The 22,560-nt window shown below is 47.6% G+C and overlaps 1 protein-coding gene across 1 annotated transcript in view; it reads right to left on the bottom strand.

The window, feature by feature from the left end:
* Positions 1–228: 228 nt before the first annotated feature.
* Positions 229–22,560, bottom strand: part of LOC144752887 (proteasome subunit beta type-9-like) — a 118,751-nt gene continuing 96,419 nt past the window's right edge. Inside the window, exon 5 of the mRNA XM_078640714.1 lies at positions 229–362. Within this exon, the coding sequence (XP_078496840.1) occupies positions 235–362 (128 nt within the window). The 3' untranslated portion in view covers positions 229–234. The remainder of the gene's footprint in view (positions 363–22,560) is intronic.

The raw sequence follows: 22,560 nt of genomic DNA, 5'->3' as shown, positions 1-22,560 counted from the left end.
CCCGCATGAACTAACAAGTATCGATTAGTTTACTCTGTTTTAATCCTCTTACCTTTCCTTATTCTCTGTAACAATAGTTTTTGTAACAACATGTGATTAAGTGCCTAGTATCCTGTGAACAGTTGTATCGTTGAAAAGTGCAAAACTAAAACAAAAGACCCCTCATGTGCACTATTCAATGTAATGTTTTATTAAATGCTTGGGGGTAAACTGCATTTACATCTGGGTTGAATATCACTCATCATAGAATTGTGGCAGGTCAGCACCAGCAAGGATCTTATGTTCACTTCCTGCCTTGGTGATAGTAACCATGTAGATCACGCCTCCACTGGACCCATCACGTGACATCGCCAACGCTACAGCTGTGGAGAAACCAGAGAGGACACGTGTTAGTACCAGCCAGAAAGGCACTTCCGCTACAAGAGTGTCTTGAGTTACTTAAACATGCATATGGTGGTTCTGGAAATCTGGACCCTGTTGTTTTCCCGATATCGAGGTCCAATACCCGTGTCACAAAATATCAACGTACCATTACGAATTTGGTGTCTACAGACCGATAATGATTAGGACATCATTCCTATGCATTTGCATAGGAATCGAAGGTTGCTAACACCCCTAAATCATAGTTTCCGTTCCGACCCTTTAAACTCCATTTTGTAAGCAGCATCCATCTTGTGCCTTGCCCTCATGATAAGTCAATTAAAGGTCGAGCTTGATCCAAAAGGACACGTCCACCTTCCCTGACTTCCCCCTGACCTGTCCCAACTGACTCCACTGCCTTCAGCCAGACCTGTTTGGGCAGCTCCTCGCCCAGTGGCCGAATACGATAGCATCAATGCATAACATTCCACAAACCATTCACTACATACAGACCATGCTTTCTGCAAACATGCACCTGTCCACGTTCCTTGTTTATGGCCAGTTTTATGACTAGGAGGTGCCTTTCTTTATTGGTGTTTCATCGATATCTGATGGGAGTTCCGGGCCTAACTGGGTAATCTATCACGAACTGGACATCTAAAATGTGGGCTTGCTTACATGACTTCGCTCTTTGTATTATTGTAGAAATATGTGTATAGCCATATCATAAACTCAAGAATTCTTGCTCGAAGCTATTATTTTTGTATATAAGGAGAAGGCTGGTTCTGTAAAAACGAACAGTCTCCCGAGAATATACTCCCCGTGTGGTGTACTTCTGGGACACGTGTTACTTGGTAGCTACCAATAAAACTTGATCTCTGACTGTGACTAGAAGACTCCGAGTTTCTGTGGTCCGGAACAAGGGTGAACTCAGAGGTCTTCGGGTGTTATCCCCTGGCACCAACGGGTTCCTAAAAACCCGTTACCTCAGTTGGCGCCCACTCGGGGCGATATCAAGCGGCGACGGTCCAAGCCAGATGTTCGTGAGGAGCTTCGTGTGAAAATTCCGGAGGACGGCCAGCCACTTCAGCGACCCCTGTATGTCGACGTGGTTCCGAAGGTCTTTGCTGTGAGGTTCCACGCGTCCCGACGGCTACGAAGGACTGCTGCCCTGACTATCGCCTTGTTTTGGACCCAGTGATCCTTGGTAGAGCGAAACGATAGACGAGTCTTCTAGCGACATCACAGATCTTCAAATACTTCAGTTAAGTATAAGTGGAGCGTCTCCCAGTCCTTAGTTTGTCCTTAGTTTTTGGTATCCTTGAGATACGCTTTGATTTGGTACTTGCAAGCCCCAAAGCCGAAGGACTCGTGTTTTCACGAGAAATATCGTAACAGATAATCCTTTGAAGTTTGAAGCTAGACTAGTGAGCGAAGATGCCTGGTTTTAGCAGACTTGGAAACTTGTTTTGTCTTGGTTGTAGTAAGGACTCCCGATTAGAGGATTCTTGTCCGGTTCCTCCAATTGGAACTCCAACGTATGAGCTCTATGTAAAGTATGGCGTAGGTCCTATCGCATATAATGAAGTATGGATAAAATACACCCGCAAGGATGGTGTTTTAAAATGGCCCCAATATGGTAGTTTTGACTCAGAAATTTTAGATAATTTAGAGGTCAAATTGTTCAAGAAGAAAGCCCGGCCGGCGATGTTTGACTCTTTCCGTTTATGGCGTAAAGAGGCCAAACAAAAGGAAATTAAATTAGAAAAGAAAAATAAGAGAGAAAGAGGTATTTCGGTAATGCAAGCCGCGATAAAATTTAAAGACAACGAAGAAGATCAAATGAGTGAGCAGTTGCACAGGCAACGTAAAATGGCAATAGATAAATGCTATCCTGTTTTACCATCTCTTCAGCAAGAGACAGTAAAGGAGCGCGAAAAAGATCCATTAATGGCGCATTTGCTAAGTTCGCCACCACCCTATGCGCAAAATGCCACAGCACCTCCGCAACCTTTAGTTGCACCTCTGGTAGCTGTTATGCCGGCTCCTTTACAACACTCACCAGCCGCTCTTCAGCTGGCTTCTATTTCTCTGGTGCAGCCTCCTCAAGGCTCACCGATCACATCTACTTGTCCTCCTGTTTCTCCTACAACTTCGCCTAGCGCACCTTCTATTACTTCTGATACTCGTTCTACGAATGCTTCTGTTTCTGCTTTGCGTGACTCTGTTCTGCCACCAGTTATTCCTCCACTTTCACCTTCTGTCTGGCATAAAATGGCCAGCATTGTTACTAACATTCCTTCACCACTGTTTCGGTCGCCTAAAACGACCCCTAATACGGAACAAAGACAATTACGAAGCCAAATGCCTGATTATCAGGAGAGGGAATCATTGAATAAGTTAGCACGGAATTGGGCTATGGATACAGCGAGATATGATGTAGAGTCTGTCATGAACGTCTTCCGTCAATGGGATGAACCAACGCAAAGATACGTCTTTGAGCAGATGTGTGTTTTTCTGTGTGAGGATTTGGAAGATAATGGTCAAGAAAGCAACACTCGAGAATTGTGTAACGTACGATTTAAATTTGGGGAAGGTATGATCGTAGGTCCCGATGTTGAAAAAGCAGTTGAGATATTATTATCGTATCGAAGTACGGGTGGTAATTCTGGGTCATCATCTGAATGTGGTACATCTAGTAGGAAAAGAGCGAGACAGTACCCCATGAGAGAGGTTCCTCCGGTTTGGAGGGAAGGCGATGCGAATGCAGTACCGCCAATTCTGCCTCATTTCCAGCGTGTATGGGTACATGTCCCCTGGAAAAGATCCGAAGTTTTAGCACTCAAGCAGACACTACCTGATCCTCGTAAAAACCCGACTGGGTATTATAAGGAGTTATCGCAAACTGCAAGCTCATGTATAATGAATTTAGCGGATATAGACATGCTGTTTGGGAACGTTGTTCCACACCCTTTATGGAGTAAAATTCGTCATACGAACCATGACCAAGAACTAGGTGACTCATGGGCAAACATTACAACTACAGATGCTAGACAAATTGGTGGTTTTAAACCTGAGCCGTTAATAGCTGAAGTTCCCGGTAGGATTATCGCGTACATGAAAACAATAATGCCTGAAGTACGCGTAAACTGGGATAAGCTATCTGCGTGTAAGCAGAAGAAAGATGAGAATGTGTCTGACTTTTTCACGAGATTTGAGGAGACTTTCACCGATCATAGTGGTCAAGATATGGCTACCGAGGGTGGCCAAAGATTGTTTGTAGACAAATTCGTACATAACTTACTTCCTGAACTATGTAATAAACTAAAAGATTCAGAGAGTGCTTGGGCTGTCTCTACGTCAGCGCAGATTTTAGCAACAGCCCAGTACTATGAAAATAGGCGCAAAGACGAGCTAGATAAGGCAGACAAAAAGATGAAAGATTTAAAAACTAAAGTTCTTCTCCAGCAGGCCTATGCGCCTCGTATGGCTAGTCAGCCCAATTATCAACAACAACAGCAGTATTCGAGAAACGCGCAAGGAAACGAGTTTCCCCATCAGCGTGTTCCGTATGGCCCGAATCAATGTGCGTATTGCAAGGAAGAGGGTCACTTCAAAAGTAATTGTCCGGCTCTTGCGCGGCGGTTAAATGGTGTTTCAGGTGTAAGGGGAAGAGGTGTTCAACATGCCCCTAGAGGTAGGGGTCGTGGAAATTTCTCCCAGAACACAGTTTCTTTTCCGCCTCAGAATTCCATGAACAGCTTTGACCAACAGAATAATGCATTGTCTAGGTCAGCTCAGTACTATGCTGACGACTATTACACCGAACACGAAAATAAGGGTAACGATTGCTAGGACAGCCATGGACAAAGAGAGGGAGTTGTTTCAGTTCCAGTAGATCAGAATGGACCTTATGTCGAGGTAATTGCCTCAGGAGTGTCAGAGCCATTTCTGCTGGATACTGGTGCTACAAAAAGTTCTATTATGCACTCAAAACTTCCTGGCGCACCTTTGTCTGGCGAAATGAATGTCTCACTAGGTTTCTCTGGCGCCCCTGTTAGAAACCCGATCTCTAGTCCTATATCACTTTCTGTTGGCCCATGCGAATTAGAAGAACCCCTCATTTTGACAACAGGTTGCGGTGAAAATTTGTTAGGTTTGGATTTACTAAAGAGGTTGTATGCGACTCTATACTGTTCCCCCTTGGGAGTACAACTTACTTTAGGTAAGAAAGTCATTTCTCAAATGTATTTGTCAAAGGAAAATATTCCAGCTGAATTGTCATCGCTCCCTGATATACTTTGGGCTAATGGTTCTAATGATGTCGGTCGTTTGGAGATAGCACCGTATGTCATAACTTTGAAAGCCAACGTTAGGTTGCCACGTATTCCCCAATACAAAATATCTAGCGAATGCGAAAAGGCGTTGTTAACGATCATTTATGATCTGATCGATAAAGATGTTATCGAGGAAACAACAGGAAATGTTTGTAACAGTCCAGTTTTGCCCGTCTTAAAACGTACTGATCCTTCACAGCCCCCTGTGTATAGGTTTGGGATTGACCTCAGAGAATTAAATAAGGTAGTTATCCCACAGTTTCCCGTTGTCCCCGACATTGCTGCATTATTGACCATGGTTCCAGCTTCAGCAGCTTGGTTCTCGGTGATTGACCTGAAGAACGCTTTCTTCAGCATCCCGATTGCTGAGGAGAGTAGAGACCTTTTCGGCTTCAATTTAGGAGGACGAAGCTTCCGCTTCAAGTGCGCTCCTCAAGGCTACTGCGAAAGCCCATCAATATTCAGCGAGGCCCTGAAAACACAACTGGACAATATTGTTCTGCCAGATGGGTCAACTCTGATTCAGTATGTAGACGATCTGCTGATCGCTGGAGACACTGAAGAAATTTGCAAACATGCCACATTGTCATTATTGCGTCACTTATGTGACATGAAGCACAAAGTCTCTCTTTCCAAACTACAATTTTGCCGACAAGAAGTAACCTACTTAGGTCACATCTTGTCGAAGGAGGGAAGGAGACTGACACCAGAAAGAATACAGGCAATTGCAGAACTAAGTGCCCCAAGGACACAGAGAGAGGTTCGAGCCTTCTTGGGCATTACATCGTACTGTACACAATGGATATCGAATTTCTCACTACTAGCTAAACCCTTGCTGGCACTACTCTGCAAAGACACACCCAATCCTATGCCCTGGTCTGAAGATTGTCAGACGAGTTTCCACGAGTTGCGTGATGCATTATGTTCGGCTCCTGTGTTGGAAACCCCAACTACAGTAAGCCTTTTACATTATATGTCCACGAAAAGGAAGGTTGTGCATTATCAGTCTTAACGCAACACTTTGGGGACAAACAGCGCCCATGCGCGTATTTTTCGGCAACTCTAGATCCTGTGGCTAAAGCCCTACCAAGTTGTCTGAGGGCTACCGCCGCAGCAGCTGTCTGCATTCGACAGTCTGCTGGATTAGTCATGAATAATACTTTGATCGTTATGGTTCCGCATACAGTAGACATTTTGCTAAACAGGACAAAGACACAACATCTCACTAGCGCTCGACTATCCAGTTACGAACTTACACTGCTAGCAAGTCACATCCACATAAAGAGGTGTGATACACTCAACCCCGCTACGCTACTACCCATCCCGACAGAAACAGACAAAATTGATAAACATGACTGCTGCTTTAGGACAGAGGAAGAGACAAAAGGGAGAGTAGACTTACAGGACACTCCCCTTCCCGAATGCAATGATACTTTATGGGTTGATGGTTCATGTTTCAAGTTGCCGAATGGTGATACGACTACAGCATATGCCGTAACTACATTACACACCATTATAGAGACCGCGCGCATTTCCCACAATTCTGCACAAGCTGCAGAGCTGATTGCGCTTACTAGAGCATGTGTGTTGGCGAAAGGAAAGCGAGTGAATGTGTACACTGACAGCCAATACGCCTTTGGTGTGGCTCACAGTTTTGGGAGATTGTGGCGTGAACGTGGGTTCCTTACGTCACATGGTGCAAAGATACAACATGGTCAGCTAGTTAATAAACTCCTTGAGTCACTGACCTTGCCACTACAAGTTGCCATCATGAAATGCAGTGCACACAAAAAGATTCAGGATGATGTTGGCCGCGGGAATGCATTTGCAGACGAGGTCGCGAAAGAGACTGCAAGGAACACGATGAGTCGATGTATGTTGTGGGTCCCGCTAGATGGATTGCTGATGTGGGAATGTGTGAGGACACCATTGACAGCGTGAAATCGATACAAGCCGAGGCCACTGAGAAAGAGGTGAATGAATGGAGAGAAAGCACAGGTAGATTAGATTCGAATGGTTGTTGGGTCGAACTATCAGAACACCAGCGATGGCTATTACCTAACGCATATGTACTTGCAGTAGTAACAATGGCTCATGGAATTGCACACATCAGTTCGAGAGGAATATGTAAACTATTGGCCCCAGTATGGCAGAATAGTAATATCCCAAAATATGCAGAGAATGTGGTCAGAAACTGTATGGTATGTTTAAAGTACAATCCCGGTAGGGGAACCCCAACTCCAGCTGGTCATTTTGCGCCTCCAACGTATCCGTTCGAGATTCTGCAGCTCGATTTCATCCACATGGAGAGGTGCAACAATCTGAAATATGTGCTCGTTGTTGTTTGCGCCTTTTCAAGGTGGGTGGAAGCGTACCCCCTTAAGGACAATACCGCCTTATCAACTGCCAAAGCCCTTGTCAAAGAGTTCTTCCCGAGGTCTGGTATGCCTAGAATTGTCTGGAGTGATAATGGAAGTGAATTTGTAGGATGCGTGATGAAGAGAGTGTGTGAGTGTCTAGGCATACACCAAAAGTTCCACGCTGCAAATCACCCCCAATCAGCAGGATTAGTAGAATGCTACAATGGCACATTAAAGCTGAAACTAGCCAAGATCCAAGCCAGTACAGGTCTTAAATGGCCTGACGCCTTGCCTCTAGCACTCCTGTCGACCAGAATGACTGTCCATTCCAGATTAGGACTTAGCCCCCACGAGATAGTGTTTGGCCGCCCAGCCAACGTCTGGGGCGTGCCAAGACCAAAGAAACTCAGTGAAATAGAACACCCCGTACTGCTTGACTACTTGTGCGAATTGACAACTAAATTGCGTGTTTTACACCAACAGGTTCACAGTTCCTCTCCGCCAGCCTCTGACAATCCAGGTCACACCATCGTACCCGGCACGTGGGTTTTGGTGCGGAACTTCCAGCGCACCAACAACGAACAACCGCGGTGGACCGGACCGCACCTGGTACTTCTTTCCACGAGATCTGCTGTTCGGGTGGAAGGCAAAAAGAACTGGGTACATGGGACCCGTTGTAAACGAGTCCCTCTGCCCCTTCCATACGACCGGTGGGTCAACGAAGGACTTGCCGAATCAGAGACAGAATCCGTACCTCGCTTCATCCCTTTCAGCGATGCACGTTTGAAAGAGACTGGTTCCGAAAAGGAGAGTGATCATATTTTGCAAGGACTTGTGCCACCGTCTATGCAGTTAGACACTACCGAACCTGAGACATTGTTTGAAGACCACACCGTACCTGGGAAACGACGGTACAACCTAAGGTCTAGACAAAGAGACTAATAAAAATGCAAACTAATGTGAATTTCTTTTCCCCTACGAACTATTTTTGATTTTTCAGCTCTCTCACTCTCAGGGAACTTGCTCATTTTTGATTTTCGAACCGCCATCCGGTTCCGCTGCTAGGGTCGCGGTTGAAGTCTAGGGAGTGCAACTGGGGAAGTTTTAGGTCAACGGTTCTGGTTGGTCCGAGGGAGTTACCCTGGACTGAACGGAGCGCACTCCCTGGCAGAATCAACCTACCACCGCGGGCAGCAAGTAGAGGATGGAGTTTCCTAGGGTAGAGAGACCTGCCAAACTTACGAACCTTGAAAGTCAATTGTGTACGATACTGTCCAAAAGAAGATTCCTGATAATATGTGTTTTATTGTTATGTAGCATAGTTGTGTTTTTGACTGGTTATACTCTATTCGTATTTAAAGTTACCTTTTTGAATGACACCCAGACACCTCCTCCTACTATTTCTCCACACTACTTTCACCCTCTACCTGAACACGAGTCTGCCCGAAGACTCGAATTTGTAAATAACTCTTTCATTCAACTCCTACACCAACACCAATCCATAATGAACACATCGAACTGTTGGATATGCGGACTCATGCCACACACGACCGATAAGGGGATCCCATACTTCATTCTGCCATTCAGTTATTATGGTTCTATGTGGGCTTTCCAGACCATGTTCCTATTCGCCCTAGAACCATACCCGACCCGTTCCACTGAGAGCGATTCCAGTAACAAGGCACTAATTGCAGGGATAAGAAATATGAGTAGGGATATCGACACATATCTGACAATCCCCAAAGATGAACTCAGTCCCTACACCCGTTGGAACGTGACCAAACATGGGGTTTACCTGAGTAAGAGCCAGACAGCGAAGAAATCCCGCCCGGTTTGGATAGTACCCCACCGAGGTCACTTATGTTTACAAGGTATCGGTAGGGATCCCAAAGCACAATTAGGAAAGAGCGTTTGCACAGAAACATATGTGTTCGCTTCCCGAACCTCCCCTATACTCCTAGCAGCCAAAGGCACGTATTTCGTCTGCCACGACCAAGCCTACACATGGTTGCCCCCTGACTTCTCAGGTACATGTTTTATTTCATTTCTGCTGCCTCCCACCTACATGGCCAGAGCAGATTACCATCGGACAAGGACAGCTAGGGGTGTCGTGAGTAAAGACGACACCGCAAGTCAGGAATTCGCTGACTTTGCAAAGGGTTTTCTGCCATTTTGGGGGCCTATGGTGAACAGCAGGAATATTCGTCAATTAGCAAGGATAGTTGAATCCGCCGTGACTGAAACGGCCGGAGCCCTTGGCAACTTGACAACCGAGCTTCAGTCGGATCGACTTATGACCCTTCAGAACCGAGTTGCCCTAGATATCATACTCGCCGATCGTGGTGGTGTGTGTAGAGTCATCCAATCCAGTTGTTGCATTTTCATCCCTGATAATGCGCCGACAGTGTACCAGGCCATCTCTAAACTACACGAAATATCTGGTTCCCTTCACGTTGAGAAAGGGGATTGGTCCTTGCTGGGGTGGTTCTGGGAACTGATCACTGCCTGGGGATGGAAAACACTGATCTTCATTGGGATGATCTCAGAACTTCTGTTTATGTTCTGCCTGTGTGTACAGTGCGCTCCTGCACTCTGTGGCCTCTGTGCTACTTCATGTGTATGGAAGCCTGTGTTAAAGGACGAACGGAGTAACAGAATGATGCTACAGCAGCATCTCCACGAATTTCTCCATACCGATTTGGACTCAGACTAACGTGAGTTATTGCCTTACATAAGGGCAAAAGGAGGGTCTGTGGTTCTGGAAATCTGGACCCTGTTGTTTTCCCGATATCGAGGTCCAATACCCGTGTCACAAAATATCAACGTACCATTACGAATTTGGTGTCTACAGACCGATAATGATTAGGACATCATTCCTATGCATTTGCATAGGAATCGAAGGTTGCTAACACCCCTAAATCATAGTTTCCGTTCCGACCCTTTAAACTCCATTTTGTAAGCAGCATCCATCTTGTGCCTTGCCCTCATGATAAGTCAATTAAAGGTCGAGCTTGATCCAAAAGGACACGTCCACCTTCCCTGACTTCCCCCTGACCTGTCCCAACTGACTCCACTGCCTTCAGCCAGACCTGTTTGGGCAGCTCCTCGCCCAGTGGCCGAATACGATAGCATCAATGCATAACATTCCACAAACCATTCACTACATACAGACCATGCTTTCTGCAAACATGCACCTGTCCACGTTCCTTGTTTATGGCCAGTTTTATGACTAGGAGGTGCCTTTCTTTATTGGTGTTTCATCGATATCTGATGGGAGTTCCGGGCCTAACTGGGTAATCTATCACGAACTGGACATCTAAAATGTGGGCTTGCTTACATGACTTCGCTCTTTGTATTATTGTAGAAATATGTGTATAGCCATATCATAAACTCAAGAATTCTTGCTCGAAGCTATTATTTTTGTATATAAGGAGAAGGCTGGTTCTGTAAAAACGAACAGTCTCCCGAGAATATACTCCCCGTGTGGTGTACTTCTGGGACACGTGTTACTTGGTAGCTACCAATAAAACTTGATCTCTGACTGTGACTAGAAGACGAGTTTCTGTGGTCCGGAACAAGGGTGAACTCAGAGGTCTTCGGGTGTTATCCCCTGGCACCAACGGGTTCCTAAAAATCCGTTACCGCAATATGGGCGTGGTTTTAAGAAATGTTTGCTTGCTTGACAGCAACATCGACAGGAAAGGACCGTGCTCCAAGCTTATGCTGGTACAAAGCAAATAGTCCACTGGTAAATAATGTATAGGAAGAGACATTCATGAAGAGATTGCTGACCTGAGGATAAGTAAATGAGCTGTGGGGTCCAGTAAGCTTTGCAGTACACCATGCAGGCCAGAGCAAACTAATTCATCCACGATGAAAGGGAAGTGAGATAAAGACAGAGAGCAACAAAGAATGTGATGGAAACAAAAAGAAAAAAGACAACATTTGCAAGATAGAGATAACAGAGATTGAGCAAAATAATGAGAGAAAAATGAAGGCAGGAGGTAAGTAGGAGATGGGAGTGGGTAACAGAGAGAACAAGAATTGGCTGAGTCAACATGTCTCTTCTATGCGAGAGCTACTGGCTTTGTCAATGTCTTTTAGCCATGTTGGACAGTAGCCCAGATGTTCTGTGGCATAACTGAAAGTTAGAAAAAAAGCACTATGGCGTTGCCGCATCATATTGCTGGGGGATTGGGACACGCAACAACGCAGGAGGGGAGAAGCAGTTAACACAACGCAAGAGGAGGGAGAAAGGAGACAAGCAGTACAACATGGAAGGGGTTAGGAGACACGAGGCACGTAACACAACATGGAATGGGGAAGCAACACAAAGCAGAAGAGGGTGGGAGGGACAGGGAAAGCAACACAACTTGGAGAAGAGGTGGGGGACCACACGGATGCGGTAAACAATGATGGGGCAACCAACGAGTGGCAGGTTGAAGCAACAGCAACAAGGCAACATCACAATGCATAAGGGAGCAGGTGCAAACAATGAAGGAGGAGAGGCTGCCTGCAAACATATGTACTCTTATGGAATGCTGCAACTAAAAGAAGGTTAGCTTACAACGTTCAAGCAGTTGAAGCACAGTGGGCAATGAAGAGGTACTTGGGCCTTGCTCAAGGGGAGGGAGAAATACAGCAAGAGGAAGTGAAGCCGGCATGCGCTGACCAAGGAGAAGCAAGGATATGAGAGTGAAGATGAAGCCAAACAATGATAAGCAATGGGCGGGCTCAAAGCCCCCTCCCTGTGTGTAAGCAAAATGACTTGCACATGACAGTGCACTGTCCCAGGCAAGACTTAAAAATAGGGAGCGAGCAAGAGAAAGGGAGAGCTAGTAGAACCAGAGGCATCAATGGAGGAGGTGGCGGGGTGGAAAGGGGTGTGTGTGTGTGTGTGTGTGTGTGTGCACACATACGTTTTTCAAATACAATAAGGTGTTGGCCAAGGACAGATTACAGAGCTCGATCATTTTTTTTTTTGCAATTTTGTGTTTGTTGAGCAGCAAAAGCATTTATACTATCTTTACTGTTCAGAGCTTTCAACTGGTAGGGAACAGTTAGTCGCTCGAGGAAGCAACGGTTTGTTGTGTTAGGTATACATTTCTTGAAGGTATGCATTGAGAGCGGTCTTGAATGTTGGTAGTCTAGACATCACTCAGCATAAAGTAGCTTCCAATGGGGTTTTACATGGTGGTTGAAAGTGCAAAATGTGAGCTCAGCACAATGGTGTTTGGACAGGAAGACAAACCAAGTGGGAGCTTTGTGCTTGGCTGCATCGGGTGAAGATGTAGGAGAGGTTTGCCGTTGAACTGTTTCTCACAGACCTAAAAACTAGAGTTAGTCATTTATGTAACTATGGAGTACTGAGTGTGTGCCTGCAGAAATGAAAGAGTGAGCAAGGACAAGAAACAACAAGTACTGCACGTGCCTGAGCAGAATAAAGATAGTATGCGTCAAGTGTACGGAAAGCGTACTGTATGTGTCTGATAAGATTTTTAAAAGTAGGCTTTGTGTGTACGAAAATGAGCACTGTGTGTGCGTGGGGAAATCAAAGAGAGTATGCGATCGATGCACATGGGTACTCGTGTGCCTGGGGAAATTGAAGAGAGAACCTGATGAGAGTACACACTAGTACTGCATGTGCTTGGGGTGATTAAAAAGATTATGAGTCCACTGTACATAATGAGTACCGGGTGTGGCTGGGAGATTAAAAAGAAAATATGTGTCGACTGTACAGAAGGAGTACTGTGTGTGCCCGGTCAAATTAAAGGGAGAAAATGTATACTGTGCAGAATGAATACTGCCTGTACCGGGGAGATAAAAGAAACTCTGTGTCATATGTACAGCGCTGATGCCCCTGAATCTAGCGACCATCTCACTGACTCGGCCACCTCAAGGAGAGCGGTCTCCGTGCTGAAGCCCGCCCGGAAACCAGATTGTGTGTCATGCAGGGAGGCATTGCTCTCGATAAAGTCGGTCAGTTGGCGGTGGACCAACTACTCCAGCATTCTTCCCAGAGTGGGTAGCAGTGAGATTGGCCTGAGATTGTTGAGGTCTCCTGAGTCACCATAAGGTTTTTTTCTCAGGGGGAGAAGGGTAGCGTGTTTCCACTTGTCCGGAAAAACGCCAGTTTCAAGGGATGAGTTCAAGATATGAGATAGCGCATCAGTAAGAGAGAGGTAGCGTTTTCCAAAGTTTAGGAGGGCATGGATCATCTGGGGCACCTGACCTTCATTTTAGAATTTCAGCCAATGCATCTTGATGCAAAATAGGTAAGAAATTTGTGAACTGAGGAGCCTCCGCAACATCCCAATGGTGTGTCAGGTTTCTCCGCTGCCTTAGGTGCTGAGAAGGAGTGATAAACCTTTAAGATTTTATTATCAAAAAAGCTTGCAATGTCTTCACACAGAGCTGGGGACGGTTGCACTCCAGTCTCTATTACTTTTGGCTTAAAAAATTCTGTACTACCCTAAAAACCTCTTTACTGGAGTGATCTGCCTTGTGGATACTTGAGACAATGCAATTCCTCCTGGCTGCTTTTAGCGACTTATGTAGATCATTCAATGAATTTTATAGGTTGCTTTTGCTAGGTCGCAGTAGCTTTTTCTCCACTGGCGTTCTAGTCTTTTGCACCTGCTTTTTGCTTCTCTAAGTGAATCAGAGAACCATGGTGCAGATGGGGACCGTCTACGGGACTTCACCATTCTGGCCGAAACAATGGCCTCCACAACAGTGGAGATCCATTGATTTATAGCAAGAGCATCTGCATTGGGGTCTAGAGATAGAGAAGGGAAATTGTTCTGTAGGATTGGCCTTCGAGCTGCTACAGTCAGCTTTTTCCAATTTCTTTTTATGGTAGAGTGCTTGCCTCTGGCCTGGCCGGGTTTGGTCAGCATAACTGAAAAAGGAATCAGATAGTGATCCGACCATACCAGAGGACAAGGTGTCTCCATATCTATTGAAGAAATGTTAGAGAAGACTAGATCCAGGGTGTGGCCTGCTTTATGCGTAGGATCAGATACCAGTTGCATTAGATTGGCACCTGCCAAGGAACAGACCAGCTGAACTGCTTGTGAGCAGTTGTGATCATTCACATGCAAATTAAAGTCCCATGGGCCATACAATTGGCATGAAATAGCGATTTTTGAGCAATGAGTACAGCGTGTGCATGGGGAGATAAAAGGGGAATATACGTCGAGTGTACACAATGAGTACAGCGTGTGCATGGGGAGATAAAAGGGGAATATACGTCGAGTGTACACAATGAGTACAGCATGTACACAATGAGTACAGCGTGTGCCTGGGGGTTTAAAGCGAATACACATTGAGTGTACACAATGAGTACAGCGTGTGCCTGGGGGTTTAAAGCGAATACACATTGAGTGTACACAATGAGTACAGCGTGTGCCTGGGGGTTTAAAGCGAATACACATTGAGTGTACACAATGAGTACAGCGTGTGCATGGGGAGATAAAAGGGGAATATGCATCGAGTGTATACAATTAATACCGCTTGTGCCTGGTGAGATTAAGGATAAATGTGCATGCTATGTTATATTATGGCTATTTCTAAGGTTGTCCTGGCGCTGCCCACTAATTCTCTGAGAAATTGAGATAGAAGACAGGGTTAAGGCGTAAAGAGACAAGTTTTCAATCCCCCCGAAAAGTGAGCAGGTCAGGGGTCTTTCTCAAATACTGGGGAAGATCATTCCAGGCCTTAGCTGCGCATACCGTAAAGCTTCCCCCCCATGAAGACTTAGGAGGACCTCGGTCTTTCCTGAATTCAGTCTCAGGTAGTTTTGTGACATCCAGCTCCCGATAGCTGCCATGCAATCATGGAACCCGTTATCAATTCCTGTTGCCTGACCAGGCCACAGAACCACCATCATTTGTGTGCCGTCTACATACGATGTCAGGCTGAATCCAAATGAACTAATCAGAGTCGCCAGGGAGGAAATATATACGTAAAAAGAGTTGGGCTAAGAGAGGACCCGTGAGGCACTCCGCACGGCAGCGAGAAAGGTTTAGAATGGAAATCACACAGTGCCACAGTTTGAGATCTGTCCGTCAGAAAAGATTTCAGGAGTTCATATGCTTTGCCTTGGAAGCTGCATTCCAACAAACGGTCCATCAGTACATCATGGACTGTATCAAAGGCGGCGGACAGGTCCAGCATTGTCAGGGGTGCCTTATCTCCCCTGTCCACAGCCTCCCTTATCTTCTCCGTAGGTTTAATCAGGGCGGATTCTGTGCTGTGCCCTTCTCTAAACCCATATCGAGTGGGGTCTAAAATGTTGGTTTTACATAGAAAAGTACTAAGCTGTGAGTTCATGGTTTTTTCAACCAACTTTGCAGGTAATGAGAGGCGTGATATGGGTTGGAAGTTATTAGGATCTTTTGGGTCCAGATTGGACTTTATTTTTTTGCAGAGGCAATATCGAGGCCATCTTCCAGGGTTTAGGGAGGTGCCCAGCTTCAAACATTGTATTAAACAAGTGTGCACAATGAGTACAGCGTGTGGATAGGGCCATTAAAGAGAATACATATTTGAGTGTACACAATGAGTACAGTGTGCACCTGGGGGAAACATAGAGAATACATATTGAGTGTACACAACGAGTACAGCGTGTGGTGGGAAGATTAAAGAGAATACACATTGAGTGTACACAATGAGTAGAGCATGTGGTAGGAAGATTGAAGAGAATACACATTGAGTTTACACAAGGAGTTCAGCGTTTGCCTGGGAGATTAAGGAGAATGCACATCAAATGTACACAATGAGTAGAGCGTATGGCTGGGGAGATTAAAGAGAATATTTATTGAGTGCACAATGACTACAGTGTGTGCATGGGAAGATTAAAGAGAATACACATTGAGTGTACACAGTGAGTACAGCGTGTGCCTGGGGGAATTAAAGAGAATACAAACTAAGCGTTTACAATGAGTCCAGTGTGTGGGTGGGGAGATTCAAGAGAATACGCTTTGAGTGTACACAACGAGTACAGAGTGTGCCTGAGGAGATTAAAGGAAGTACACATCGAGTGAACACAACGAGTACAGCATGTGCTTGGGGAGATTGAAGAGAGTACGCATCGAGTGTACTGAATGAGTATAGTGTGTGCCTGGTGAGATTAAAGAACAATACGCATCGAGTGTACACAATGAGTACAGCGTGTGCCTGGAGGGATTCAGAAGAATATGCATTGAGTGTCCACAATGAGAACAGCGTGTGCCTGGGGAGATTAAAGGAAGTACACCTCGCATGAACACAGCAAGTAGAGCGTATGGCGGGGGATATTAAAGAATATACACATGAGTATACACAACGAGTACATCATGTGCGTGGGAAGATGCGTATCGAGTGTGCACAGTGAGTTCAGTGAGTGCCTGAGGAGATTAAAGGAAGTACACATTGAGTGTACACAATAAGTACAGCGTGTGGTTGGGGCGAGTAAAGAGAATATGCATCGAGTGTGCAAAATGAGTACAGCGTGTGCCTGGGGAGATTAAGGAAAATACGCATCGAGTGTACACAATGAGTACACGTATGGTGGGAAGATTAAAGAGAATAGGCACAATGAGTACAGGGTGTGCCTGGGAAAGTTAAAGAGAATACGCATTGAGTGTACAAATGAGTAGAGCATATGGTTGGGGAGATTAAAGAGAGTACGTATTGAGTGTACACAAGGAGTACAGCGTGTGCCTGGGAAGATTAAGGAGAATACGCAGAGTGTACACAATGAGTACATCGAATGGTGGGAAAATTAAAGACAATAGGCATTGAGTGTACACAATGAATACAGCGTGCCGGGGGGATTGAACACAATATGCATTGAGTGTACACAATGAGTACAGCGTGTGGTGGGAAGATTAAAGAGAATATGAATTGAGTGTACACAGTGATTCCAGCATGTACCTGGGGGGATTAAAGAGAATACAAACTGAGTGTATACAATGAGTACATCGTGTGCCTGGTGAGATTAAAGAAGAATACGCATTGCGTGTACACAATGAGTACAACATGTGCGTGGGTAGATTAAAGAGAATATGCATCGATTGTACACAATGAGTAGAGTTTGTGCCAGTGGGGATTAAAGAGAATATGCATTCAATCAATCAATCAATCAATCAATCAATCAATCAATCAGTGCATTTATATAGCGCACTACTCACCCGGAGGGTCTCAAGGCGCTTGGGGAGGGGGGGGTCCGCTACTGCTCGAACAGCCAGGTCTTGAGCTGCTTCCTGAATGCGAGGTGGTCTTGGGTCAGGCGGAGATGGGTCGGGAGGGAGTTCCAAGTCTTGGCGGCCAGGTAGGAGAAGGACCTTCCTCCTGTGGTGGCTCTTCAGATGCGGGGGACGGCGGCGAGGGCGTGGCTGGTCGATCGAAGCTGGCGTGTGGGAGTGTAGAAGTTGAGGCGGCTGTTGAGGTATCTTGGGCCTTGGTTGTGCAGGGCTTTGTGTGCGTGGGTGAGGAGCCGGAAGGTGATTCTTTTGTTGACCGGGAGCCAGTGCAGGTCTCTCAGGTGTCTGGCGATGTGGCTGTGTCGGGGGATGTCGAGGATGAGTCTTGCTGAGGCATTCTGGATACGCTGGAGTCTCTTCTGGAGTTTCGCGGTGGTTCCGGCATAGAGGGTGTTGCCGTAGTCCAGTCGGCTGGTGACGAGGGCCTGGGTGACCGTCTTCCTAGTATCGGTGGGGATCCACCGGAAGATCTTACGTAGCATGCACAGGATGTTGAAGCACGACGAGGAGACGGCGTTGACTTGTCTGGTCATGGAGAGGGAGGAGTCCAGGATGAAGCCCAGGTTGCGTGCGTGGTCCGTTGGTTTGGGTGCGCTGCCCAGGGCGGGGGGCCACCAGGAGTCGTCCCAGGCGGAGGGCGAGGAGCCCAGGATGAGGACTTCCGTCTTGTCTGAGTTCAGTTTCAGGCGGCTGTTCATCATCCACTCGGCTACGGCTGTCATCCCTTCGTGCGGGTTGGCTCTGGCGGTGGCGGGGTCGTTGGTGAGGGAGAGGATCAGCTGGGTGTCGTCGGCGTAGGAGATGATGTTGAGGTTGTGTTGGCATGCGATGGCCGCAAGGGGGCTCATGTAGACATTGAAGAGGGTGGGGCTGAGCGAGGAGCCTTGAGGAACGCCGCAGATGACTTCGGTGGCTTCTGATTTGAACGGGGGGAGGCGGACTCTCTGTGTTCTTCCGGTGAGGAAGGAGATGATCCATTCCAGTGCCTTCTCTTGGATTCCGACGTTGTTGAGGCGCTGCACTAGGGTGCGGTGGCAGACAGTGTCGAATGCCGCGGAGAGGTCCAGGAGGATGAGGGCCGCAGTTTCCCCGTTGTCGAGCAGGGCTCGGATGTCATCGGTGGCTGCGATGAGGGCGGTCTCGGTGCTGTGGTTGGCCCGGAAGCCGGACTGGGAGAGGTCGAGGGATCCGTTCATCTCGAGGAAGGCGGCCAGCTGCTTGTTGACGGTCTTCTCGATGACTTTGGCCGGGAACGGGAGGAGCGAGATGGGGCGGTAGTTTTTGAGTTTGGTGGGGTCTGCTGATGGTTTCTTCAGTAGAGCGCTGAGTTCGGCGTGCTTCCAGCTCTCCGGGAAGGTAACGGTGTCGAAGGAGGCGTTGATGCTGTCTCGTAGGTGGGGTGCGATGACGGCGTCGGCCTTGTTGAAGACGTTGTGAGGGTAGGGGTCGGTAGGAGATCCGGAGTGGATGGAGTTCATCGTGCGTCGGGTTTCTTCGGTGTTGATCGGGGTCCAGGCGCGGAGGGTGGCGGTGCGGTCGTGGGGTACGTTGCTTGAGTGATGAAGCTGTTGTGTATGTCTGCGATCTTGTTGTGGAAGTAGGAGGCGAGGGAGTTGCAGAGGTCTTGAGATGGGGTGATGTTGTTGTTTCCAGCGTTGGGGTTGGAGAGCTCTTTGACGATGTTGAAGAGTTCCTTGCTGTTGTGTGCGTTGTTGTCCAGTCGTTCCTTGAATGCGGTTTTCTTGGTGGTGTGGATCAGTTGGTGGTGTTTTCGGGTGGCGAGCTTGAGGGTGGTCATGTTGTCTGGTTCGGCAGTTCTTCTTGGAGCTCTTGAGTTCGTCGGTGAACCATGGTGCTTTCTTACTGCCGGGTCTGCTAGGCGGGGTCCTCAGAGGGGCGAGGTCTTCTGCGCAGTTACTGATCCACTTCGTGAGGTTGTTGGCGGCCTGGCTGGGGTTCGCTGAGCTGGCGGGGGGGGTCCCGGCTCAGGAATGCGGCGAGCTGGTCGGCTGTGATCTTGTTCCAGCTTCTGCGTGCAACCTGTTGCTGGTGGTGGTGGATCGTGTTCTTTCTGAAGCTGAAGTGGACGCAGCTGTGGTCCGTCCAGTGGAGACCGGTGGCGTGGCTGAAGGCGATGTCCTTGCTGGATGAGAAGACGGGGTCGAGTGTGTGTCTGGCGTAGTGGGTGGGGGTGGTCACCAGCTGCTTGAGACCGAGGTTGGCGAGGTTGTCCAGCAGGGTGGTGGTGTTGCGGTCGTTGTAGTTCTCCAGGTGGAAGTTGAGATCCCCGAGGAGGATGTAGTCAGCGGAGGGGAGGGCGTGCGGGCTGATGAAGTCGGCGATGTCTTCGCTGAATTGTGTGCGTGGTCCCGGGGGTCTGTAGATGAGGGTGCCTCTGAGGGTGGTCTTGGGGTCGGTGTGGATTTGGAAGTGCAGGTGTTCGGCGGATGTGAGGGTGCCGTCGGTGTTGGTCGTGATGCGGATGGTGTTCCTGTGGATGATGGCGATGCCTCCTCCGGTCTGATTGCCGCGGTCCCTCCGGGTGATCTTGTATCCGTCCGGGATGGCGATGGCGATGTCGGGTGCTGAGGAGGCGTTCATCCAGGTTTCCGTGAGGAAGGCGACGTCTGGGGATGTGGTGTCGAGCAGGTTCCAGAGCTCTACGGCGTGTCTGTGGACGGAACGGGTGTTGAGCAGGATGCACTTCAGGTGGTTGCTGCTGGGGGTCGACACGGTGGGTGCGGGTGCGGTGCAGGTCCGGGTGCAGGCGAAGTTGCAGGAGTGGCAGCTGAAGGGTCCGTGGGTGCGTCTCGGGGTGGCTCGGTAGCATCCTGGGATTCGGCCAGTGTTGAGTGCGTTGATTTCGGTGGCGTTGTAGGTCCGGCAGGTGGGCTGGTGTCTGCGGGGTCCAGGGGTCCGGGCACTGGGCACGGGCCAGGCGCGGACGGGCGCAGACGGGCTTGCCTTTGGCGCGCCCGCTGCGCATCAACGCTGCGCGTTTGCCACTCTGCCATATGTGGAGAGTGGGGGGCGGAGCGAGGTAGGAGCAGCTGGGAGGCGGGAGCGGGGCGGCGAATGGGAAGGGCGGCCGAGGGAAGGGGGCGGGGCCGCAGGGGGGCAGCGGCGGGGAGGTGGCGGGAAACGCGGCAGGGGCTGAGCACCACGAGGGGCAACAGGGGACAAAGGCAACGAACTAAGTATAACTAAATACCACAGGGAGGGAATACAATCACAGAAATACAGAGCAGAAACAGCACACTAAAGCGGAGCGAGAAAACAGGAAAAAATTACAATACAATACCGGGCAGCGCAAGCAGCGGCGGTTGGGGGCCAGGAGCACAGCTGCAGGCAGCGATGGCACTCGGGGGCAGCCTGGGCTCACACACGGAGAAGTGAGCGCGGTGCGTGGGGTAACCGGCCCAGAGGGCCAGAGGTACCCTGTGTGTACACAATGAATAGAGCATGTGCCCCGGGGGACAATGAGTACAGCGTGTGCTTGGGGGGGGATAAAAGAAAATACGTATTGCGTGTACACAAGGAGTACAGCATGTGCGTGGGAAGATTAAGGAGAATACACATTGAGTGTACACAATGAGTAAAGCATGTGTCTGGTGAGATTAATTAAATAATATGCATTGTGTGTACACAATGAGTACAGCATGTGCGTGGGAAGATTAAAGAGAATAGGCATTGAGTGTACAAGAGTACAGCGTGTAGGGGGAAGATTAAAGAGAATACATATTGAGTTTACACAATGAGTTCAGCGTTTGCCTGGGAGATTAAGGAGAATGCGCATCGAATGTATACAATGAGTAGAGCGTATAGCTGGGGAGATTAAAGAGAATATGTATTGAGTGTGCACAATGACTACAGTGTGTGCATGGGAAGATTAAAGAGAATACGCATTGAGTGTACACAATGAGTACAGCGTGTGCCTGGGGGGATTAAAGAGAATACAAACTGAGTGTTTACAATGAGTCCAGCGTGTGCGTGGGGAGAGTCAAGAGAATACGCGTTGAGTGAACACAACGAGTACAGCGTTTGCCTGGGGGATTAAAAAGAATATACACTGAGTACACACAATGAGTACAGCGTGTGCCTGGGGCAATTAAAGAGAATATGCATTGAGTGTACACAATGAGTACAGCGTGTACATGGGGAGATTAAGGAGAATACGTATTGAGTGTACAAAATTAATATAGCGTGTGCCTGGGGGGATTAAAGAGAATACATATTGAATGTACACAATGAGTACAGCATGTGCGTGGGAAGATTAAGGAGAATACACATTGAGTGTACACAATGAGTACAGAGTGTGCCTGTGGGGATTGAGGAGAATAGGCATCAAGTGTACACAATGAGTAGAGCTTGGGAGATTAAAGAGAATACGTATCGAGTGTGCAGAATGAGTACAGTGTGTGCATGGGAATATTGAAGAGACTACGCATGGAGTGTACAAGAGTACAGCGTGTGGTGGGAAGAATAAAAAGAATACACATTGCTTGGGGGGATTAAAGAGAATACGAATGGAGTGTACACAATTAATACAGCGTGTGCTTGGAGGGATTAAAGAGAATACACACTGAGTGTACACGATGAGTACAGAGTGTGCCTGGGGAAATTAAGGAGAATACGCATAAGTGTACACAATGAATACAACATGTGCCTCGATGATTAAAGAGAATACACACTGAGTGTACACAATGAGTACAGCGTGTACATGGGGAGATTAAAGAGAATACGAATGGAGTGTACACAATCAGTACAGCATGTGTCTGGTGAGATTAAAGAAGAATACGCATTGAGTGTACACAATGAATACAGCATGTGTCTCGATGATTAAAGAGAATATAAATGGAGTGTACACAATTAATACAGCGTGTGCATGGAGGGATTAAAGGGAATACACACTGAGTGTACATAATCAGTACAGCATGTGTCTGGTGAGATTAAAGAAAAATACGCATTGTGTGTACACAATGAGTACAGCGTGTGCCTGGGGAAGTTCAAGAGAGTACACATTGAGTGGAGAGAATAAGTACTATAAGTACTAGGCGATGGGCACCTTTTCGCGATGTCTGTATCTCAGGTGAGAAACCCAGGGATTTTGCACAGTGAACTGTTCTGGTACTCAGGTTAGTTTCAAATAGTTTTCTTGGGTAGTGCTTAGCAATGTTACTGCTTAGCTGCTGGCAGATAACGATAAACTCTCTTTTACTGCTATTCACCCTGGGCTTTCGACAGGACACCCTGTGT

The sequence above is a fragment of the Lissotriton helveticus genome, chromosome 5_1, assembly GCF_964261635.1.
Source record: "Lissotriton helveticus chromosome 5_1, aLisHel1.1, whole genome shotgun sequence".
Taxonomy (NCBI): domain Eukaryota; kingdom Metazoa; phylum Chordata; class Amphibia; order Caudata; family Salamandridae; genus Lissotriton; species Lissotriton helveticus.
This window is presented reverse-complemented; position numbering and strand designations above follow the sequence as displayed.